The 8,585-nt window shown below is 48.3% G+C and overlaps 1 protein-coding gene across 1 annotated transcript in view; it reads left to right on the top strand.

Moving 5' to 3' along the window:
• Positions 1-66: 66 nt before the first annotated feature.
• Positions 67-8,585, top strand: part of GID4 (GID complex subunit 4 homolog) — a 28,955-nt gene continuing 20,436 nt past the window's right edge. The window contains exons 1-2 of the mRNA XM_003279866.3: positions 67-684; positions 6,209-6,268. Of these exons, the coding sequence (XP_003279914.2) occupies positions 247-684; positions 6,209-6,268 (498 nt within the window). The 5' untranslated portion in view covers positions 67-246. The remainder of the gene's footprint in view (positions 685-6,208; positions 6,269-8,585) is intronic.

The raw sequence follows: 8,585 nt of genomic DNA, 5'->3' as shown, positions 1-8,585 counted from the left end.
AGCATCACAAACGCACCTCGCCCCGCCCCCTCCACGCCGCGCCTCGGCGAGGAGACTACAAGTCCCAGCGGGCCGCTCGCGCACCGCGCCACGTGTTTTCTCCTCCCGCCAATGGGCGGAAGCGCCGCGTGAGCCTGCTCCCGCCCCCCAGGCTCGCCTGAGCCAATCGGAAGGGGCGGGGTGTGTGTTTGTGTGTGTGTGTGTGTGTGTGTGTGTGTGTGTGTCTGTGAGTGTCTGTGTGTGTGTATGTGTGCGCGAGGGCAAGTCGGGAGGGGGACCCAGCTCAGGACTGGGAGGCCCTGCTCGCAGGTCCCTGGGTCCCAGTGGCGGCCGGAGCGCTTGGTCCGCAGGCAGCGGGCGGGTGGTCGCCCCTCCCGCCCCCACCCCGCGCGTGCGCGCCCCGGCCTCTCCCTCCCCGCCACCCTCCTCGGCTCCCGCGCGGCGGCGGCGGTTGCTCTCCCACTCCCCCCAGCCCTGGCTCCGGGGGACCCCGCGATGCCGGTCCGCACCGAGTGTCCCCCGCCGGCCGGTGCCTCTGCTGCCTCCGCGGCCTCCCTCATCCCGCCGCCGCCCATCAACACCCAGCAGCCCGGCGTGGCCACCAGCCTGCTCTACAGCGGCTCCAAGTTCCGCGGCCACCAGAAGAGCAAGGGGAACTCGTACGACGTAGAGGTGGTGCTGCAGGTGAGCGCCGGGCCGGGCCGGGGCCCGAGGGCCTCCTCGCGGCGCTCACGGGCCGTGCCCGCCTCGGCTCCTCGAGCTCGCAGCCGCGGAACAGGCCCTCGCCGCCGGGGCCTCCTGCACCCGGCGCTTCCCACCCGGGACCTGCCCAGCCTGTGTCTCACACTCTCCGAGCCCCAGCCTTGACCTGCCCCTTCAGACCCAGAGCCCGTCGTGACCGGCTCCTGGCGGACCCCGAACACTCCCAGACTTGAAGCCCGTGACCGGCCCGTCTGGGATCCGGAAGCCCCTCATGACTCGGGGAAGGCCCGGGTCCTTCCTCCCCATGACCTGTCGTCCCTAGATCAGGGGCTGCCACCAGCCCTTTTCAGACCCTGAAGAACTCTCCATTGGTTTCACCAGACTCGGGACCCTCCCCGTGTCTGGGCCCACGTCAGATTCTCTCAGACCTGAGACATGCCCTCCTGCTCCTTCCTCAGTTCCAGGAATCCGCAGACCTTGGGGTCTTCCTCCTCCCGAGATCTCCTTAGGAGGGCTTCATCAGACCCCCAGACGGGGGAGCACCTAACCCACAACTGATTGGTCAGGCCCTGGCCTCACCTCAAGACCAGGCGCTCACTCCCTGAGTGCTCACAGTCTGCTGGGATGTTGCCTCCTGGGTCCCCTGTTCCACTCACTGCTTCTGTCTCTTCATGGTCCAGGCACTCAGCTCCTTCCAGCTTCTCCACCCCCAGGCCTCCTGCCCCTGCTGTGGGACCATTTGCGGTCTTTTCCCAGTCTTCCTGGCCTCTATCCAGACTTCCCCACCCCATACCTTCGTCTTGCTCGATCCTGGTTCCAGGGGACCCTCTTTCCTCTTGTTAACTTTTCTCTACACAGGCACAGGGCTTCCTCTTAGTCTCTGGTACCCATGTACTGGGAAATCTAACTCACCCAATTTTAGTTCATGTCCAGTCGCCTCCCGCCATTTGACCTGGTTTCCTGAATACCTGCTGCCAGTCCCTGATCAGCTTCGGAAGTACGGCTTCACTTGTCTGGGCCTTTCCCACACCTCACTCCTCTCAGGCTTGACACTTTTTGCCAGCTGAAATGGAGTGGCAGGGGTGAATACTCTTTTATCTCCCCTCCCCACGAAACTCTTCCTCCTCTATACCTACCCCTGCCTGCCTAAGGACCCCTTTCCCCTTCCCTTTGCCCTTTTTTCCTTAGTCTGACACCTCGTCTGCCAGGCTGTTCCCAGAAGCCCCTCCAAACACCTGTCCCTCTGAAAGGCACTGTGTGCTGCCCCACTGCCCCCCCCGCACCGCCCCCGGGGTGTTAGGGTGGAATGTGCAGTATATCTGTTCCTCAAGCTCTCCTTTTGGTCATTTAAAACAAATCTTAGTTTCACTTCTGAAGAGTAGGTCTCCCATCCAAAAGACAATGGTCTTTCTGCTAACTGCAGAGCACTCATCACTCTTTTATTCTCATACTGCTTTGTGGGAATAAATCGTTTTCTCTGCTTACTTGAAACAGCATCGTCATGTTAATCATATCTTTGGGCTGTAAAGTTCTATCATGAGCCGCTATATTTATTATAATGGAAGTATGATTGTGGCTGAAATATTTTTGTCTTCATAACTCTGTGCCTAATGTGGTGATCCTCTTCTCTTTTTCTTAAAATGTGAGAGTCGAGTATGAAGATACAGGGGTTTTTCTGTTTGTTTTGCACGTAGTCATAGAATTCTGGAGGTGAGATCCCTGGGTGGGTCACGTTTGGGATGATCTTGGATTTGTCCCTGTTGTTCAGTTTGATGGTTTCTGATGTAGTAGGGGACAACTGGCAGGATAGCCAGGCGTCAAAGGGGAGTCTGCTTTGGCTACTGCAGCAACTGCTGCTCCCTTCTGTCATTAGGGTATCACTTCTGAGCTCCTTTCAGAAGGAGAATCATGAACCAGGGGAAGCGGTGGTTGAGTTGGGGCAGGGCTGATAGGTCTCAGGAAGCCCAGAGCAGAAACCTGGTGGATGGCTGGGAGCCACTTGAGTAGGATGTCTGATGGTGGGGGTGGTGGTCATGCCAATGAATGCTGCCCTACATCTGGATTGGTGAGCTGCTTGGTCATCATCACGACTAGTCAGTGGCATGTGAATTGCCCCATCATCTGGTTTTTCAGCCAGGACTAGTTTCACAGACACAGCCTTCTTAGACTTAAAATACTTCTGACTTTTATAACTCAGCTTCTTTTTGTTTCTTTTGTTTTCTTTCTTTCTTTGTGTATCTTTATTTAGATACAATTCACTTATTTAAGGTGTACAATTCAGTAGTTTTTAGTATATTCACAGTTGTTTAACCACCAACACAACCTAATTTTAGAATATTTTCATCCCCCCAAAAGGAAACCTTGTAACCCTTAGCCATAACCCCCCCTCCAATCCTAGGCAACTGCTCATCTATTTTTGTTGTTGTTTGTCTATTCTGGACATTTCGTATAATCATATAGTATTTGTCCCTTTGAGATTGGCTTCTTTCACTTAGCATAATGTCCTCAAGGTTCATCCATATGGTAATATATATCAGCACTTATATTCCTTTTTATTGTTGCATTGTTCATTGTAACAATTGTCTATTGAACGGATATACAACATTTTGTTTATCCAGTGATCAGTTGATGGACATTTGGGTTGTTTCCACTTTTGGCTACTATGAATATTACTGCTATGAACATTTATGTACAAGTTTTTATGTGGATGTATATTTCACTTCAGTAGATAACTACCTGGGAGTGCAATTGCTGGGTCACATGGTAACTCTGTTTTAACATTTTGAGAAACCGCCCCTGCATTGTTTTACATTTCCACCAGCAGTGGGTGAGGGTTCCAGTTTCTCCACATCCTCGCCAACACTCACTGTTCATCTTTTTTGTTGTAGCCATCCTAGTGTTTTTGAAGTGGTCTCTCACTGTAGTCTTGATTTGAATTTCTATAATGACTGTGATGTTGTGCATCTTTTCATGTGTTTTTGTTGTTGTTGTTTTGGAGTACTTTCTTTTCTGTGATTTTAGTTTAAAGAGTTCCTCAAACCTTTGTGAGTTTCTGACTGGGTCTCCTCTCCAGCCCCCACTTACTGTGACTCCTCTTTCCTCCCCTGCCATCTAAGAAGCCAGCAGTAGAAGGGAGCCCTGGTCGCTGTGAAAGGAATATTTAAAAGAACAGCCATTGGACACAGCTGTGCTGTGAGACCTTCTTGCTAAACATGTGCCCTGTTATCTTTCTTGAGATGCTCGCTTGCCGTTTGGCAAAAGCTGTATGCGTTGTGGTATATTTGAGTTCACCAACCATTATCAAGATCAATATGGGCAGAGTAGAGAGACACTTGGTTGAATGGAGGCCAAGCTGAAATTCTGATTCTTGAGCATGTGATAATCCATGCAAAATGTTAGCCAATTTACATTTCAATTTTTAATCTTATTAGCAAATATCCTTGCCACCTGATACACTTTTCAGCAGCTGTGAAACCCCAAACTATATTGAATTCAATGGGAATTGCATACATGAAATTTAAAGACTCAGGTTAGAATTATGTGTCCTTTAATAAAAGTTCTTTGCTGAACCATGTTAGTGTGGATTAGCTGTTTTAGATAATGTACAATGCCAAGGTCAGCAGATGAGGATATTTAAAATGCTTTGGCAGTTTTCATAGGGAATACCTTTGTCACCAGCACCAAACTGTGAAGGCACTTTGGCTTCATTGAAGTTCATTTGCTTTGGTGCTGACATCATCTGGTTGACTAAGTTCATTACAGTTTTTAAGCATGGCTTAGTATTTGATTTATGGTATAATTGGAAGTAATCAAGTTCACAAATCTGATAAATGCCACAAAACTATTCTAATTTATTGAAATAAGACCTCACTTAACATTAAAATCTCAATGTACCACAGGTACCCTTGTACTTGGTTTGCTTTAATTCAAGGATTTACCTTGAAAGTGAATCCAACTGTCATGAAATCTGAAACTCCCTATCCAGAATGAGTCTGTATAGATTTGGGTGAAATCTCACATCAGAAATTTTGAGGTGACGTGGCTTCAGGTTGGTTAATTCAGAGGCCTACGATGGGCCCAGTTTTTTCCATCTTTCTGTACTACCATCCTCAGCATTTCCTGGCCTATTTCTCCCCTGTGGTCTAGATGTCTGCCCCAGGACTGGACACTCCATGCAGATACTGCCACCACCAGGGGACAGAAAAGCCATTTCTTCCTCATGCGCCTCTTCAAAAACCAGGGATTTTTCACAGATGCACCCAGGAGACTTACACATCTGATGGGCCAGAAATGGGTCACTCACCCCTAAATACATGACTTGCAAGGGGATAGGGACACCTGTGTGCCTTAGATCCATCAGGTTGACAAAGTCTTATGTGGTAGGTAGGTACCAGAGCAAAAACTGGGCCCTGGCAGCGTGAAAAAGGAGGAAATTGGTTGTTGGGTAGGCATCCGGCAGTGTCTCAGCAACCAGTAATTGGTGACTGCTAAACCTCAAAGTCTACTATGCCTGTTATTTCTATTTATTTTAGGCTCCTGACTCTTTTCATTAAGAAACACAGCATCCATATATAAAATGCACAGAGTGGACATTCACAATATAGTCAGATTTTGGGTTGGTATTTTGGTTCATAACTGAAGTTTATACCACATAAGTCTTTATAAGATGCCATTTCTGAACAGTCTGCCCATTTCATAAAGAGAGAATGCAGGATAATGTTTAGTGTGAAAACAAGAAGAGGAGCAGACCTCCTAGACCAATGATTGAGCAACACAGAAATAGAAAAAGGCTTGAAAGACATTGGAAAGAAAGTCAAGCCTGAGGTTAGGGATGACACCATGTGTACAGGCAGAGACAGAGGCCCTGTGCCCAGCAGTGCTCAAGGTCTCTAGATGACCGGGAGACGTGTGTTGAAGATAGTACAGAAAATGAATTTGAGTGGGCACCCCATTTCAGAAAGGCACTTCAGTCTCATGATATTCAGCTGAAGAAAGTTGAGAGGGTCTTGGGATCAGTTTGCTTTGGCAGAACAGGCATGTGTGTGGGGAGAACTTATCAAGATTCCAGAGACTGGGTGAGCCTTGGGCTGCGCTGGGTATTCACTGACCACCAGTCTGGCCTCACAGGATTTGCAGAGTACCCTCCTGCATGTCCCCTAGTAAGTTTATCTATTTTTTTTTTTTTTTTTTTTGAGACGGAGTCTCGCTCTGTCGCCCAGGCTGGAGTGCAGTGGCGCAATCTCGGCTCACTGCAAGCTCTGCCTCCCGGGTTCACGCCATTCTCCTGCCTCAGCCTCTCGAGTAGCTGGGACTACAGGCGCCCGCCACCACGCCCGGCTAATTTTTTGTATTTTTAGTAGAGACGGGGTTTCACCATGGTCTCGATCTCCTGACCTCGTGATCCGCCCGCCTCGGCCTCCCAAAGTGCTGGGATTACAAGCGTGAGCCACCGCGTCCGGCCGTAAGTTTATCTATTTGTGACAGGCTGTGTATCCTTTCTTTTCAGCACGTGGACACGGGGAACTCTTACCTTTGTGGGTACTTGAAGATTAAAGGCCTTACTGAGGTAAGCACTTGCTCACACGAACCAGCACTAGAAAGTCTGTGGTGTGCTCTACAGGCTCATTGGGGTTAAGGGCAGGTGGTCTCAACTCCTTGAGGCCTAGTTAAAGCAGACTACTCCTGAGCATTGCTACTGTATAGGGAACATAAAACAGGCAGTTTCAGTGTGTCCTGTTGAGAAGTGTACAGATTCACAAATCTTTTAAAGAGAAGTTTATAAGTACATCACAATTGTCACAAGCAACACTATTGATTTTATTTTTAACCCTTTTTGGGGGAAAAAATAATAAGAATATAGCTACCACCCTCATCATAAGTTTAACAGTTTCTGAGATAAGCATCAGTCCTATAAAAAATGAGCTTTTAAGTTCTTTAAACCTCTTAGTTCATTGGAACAATGAAAAGTTACTGGCTGGTCGCGGTGGCTCATGCCTGTAATCGCAACACTTTGGGAGCCTGAGGCGTGCAGATCACTTGAGGTAGGGAGACCAGCCTGGCCAACATGGTTGAAACCCCATCTCTACTAAACATACAAAAAAAAAAAAAAAAGAATTAGCCAGGTGTGGTGGCACGGACCTGTAGTTCCAGCTACTTGGGAGGCTGAGGCACAGAGAATCACTTGAACCAGAGAGGCAGAGGTTGCAGTGAGCCAAGATCATATCACTGCACTCCAACCTGGGCAACAGAGCAAGACCCTGTCTCAAAAAAAAAAAAAGGGAAGTGACCATCTAGTTTCCAGCAGAAGTACCTGCTGTGCAGAGTATTTTATTTTCTTTGAACCAACTTTTTAAACCTCAGAATGCCTGGGACTTTAGAAAGCAAGGAGGAGCATCCTTTCTTTTCCGTTAGCAAGGAAACAGGAAGTGGAAGGAGGTAGCTGGACTGGCCCTCCAAATGCTGGGAATGCCCAGGCTGGACCTAGCTGCAGGGACCTCTGGCCTTTGTCAGCTCTCATGGTCTGATGACCCAGCAGTATTTGGACAGAGTGCTCTGCTGGATGGGGCAGTGGAAAGGAGCTGGGGTGGCGTTCTTCTTCTGCCCCTTCCTGCATCTGTGACCTTTAACTTCTTTCAGTGTCCTCATCTGTGAAGTTGAGAATTAAAAATTCCTGCTCCAAGCTGGGTGCTGTGGCTCACACCTGTAATCCCAACATTTTGGGAGGTCAAAGCAGGAGGATCACTTGGGGCCAGGAATTCAAGACCAGCTTGGACAGCATAGCAAGACCTTGTTGCTACAAATAATTTTTAATAAATTAGCCAGGCATGGTGGTGTGTGCCTGTAGTCCTAGCTACTCAGAAGACTGAGGCCGGAGGATCGCTTGAGGCAAGGATTTGAAGGCAGCAGTGTGCTGTGATCATGCCTGTGAATAGCCACTGCACTCCAGCCTGGGCAACCTAAGAAGATCCTCTCTCTTTAAAAAAAAAAAAAAACGGGGTCGGGCGTGGTGGCTCACACCTGTAATCCCAGCACTTTGGGAGGCCGAGGTGGGTGGATCACCTGAGGTCAGGAGTTCAAGACCAGCCTGGTCAACATGGTGAAACCCCGTCTTTACTAAAAATACAAAAATTAGCTGGGTATGTTGGCAGGCACCTATAATCCCAGCTACTCAGGAGGCTGAGGCAGGAGGGTCGCTTGAACCTGGGAGGCGGAGGTTGCAGTGTGCCAAGATTGCACCATTGTACTCCAGCCTGGGCAACAAGAGTGAAACTTTGTCTCAAAAAAAAAAATCCCTGCTCTGTCTAAGACAATCAATAGACTTGTTCTGGGGGTAAGGAAAGAATGTTAGAGAAAATGACAGACTCGAATATGATACTAATATGTGATTCTCTTGTAAAGTCCTGATGAGCCTCAGTCTTAAGACAAGTTTCTGGCTCCTGGTTCCTTTCTGGTTCTCCTGCTTTTCTATTAGAAGGTTAACTGATTAAGAATCTCCTATGAAGTTTGTTGTTGAGACTAAAGGTATTTCTTCTTTAATTCGAGAATTGCATCAAATCAAGTAGGAGCAGAAGTGATAGCAAAATACAGGATTCCAGTCTTTGGGTTTGTGGTAGGAGAAAAGATACTAAAACAGAATATGCTCAACTCTCAGGTAGCCAAATACATTACTTAACTGGGTGCAGAACATAAACACTGAATTTCATAAGGAAACCAGCAAGTGTGTTAAGGCATTGGAATGTTAACAGTGACTCCAAAACCAGTCATTTGGGTGATAAGAAGCTGCACAGAAATGGTAAGTAGCATTCGAAATCTTGAAGAAGTATACAGAAATGCTAATGGCATTGAGCTCTCCATCGGGAGCAAGTAGCCCTTCCTTTAGGAAG

The sequence above is a fragment of the Nomascus leucogenys genome, chromosome 14 (assembly GCF_006542625.1).
Source record: "Nomascus leucogenys isolate Asia chromosome 14, Asia_NLE_v1, whole genome shotgun sequence".
In the NCBI taxonomy this organism is placed as follows: Eukaryota; Metazoa; Chordata; class Mammalia; order Primates; family Hylobatidae; genus Nomascus; species Nomascus leucogenys.
This window is presented reverse-complemented; position numbering and strand designations above follow the sequence as displayed.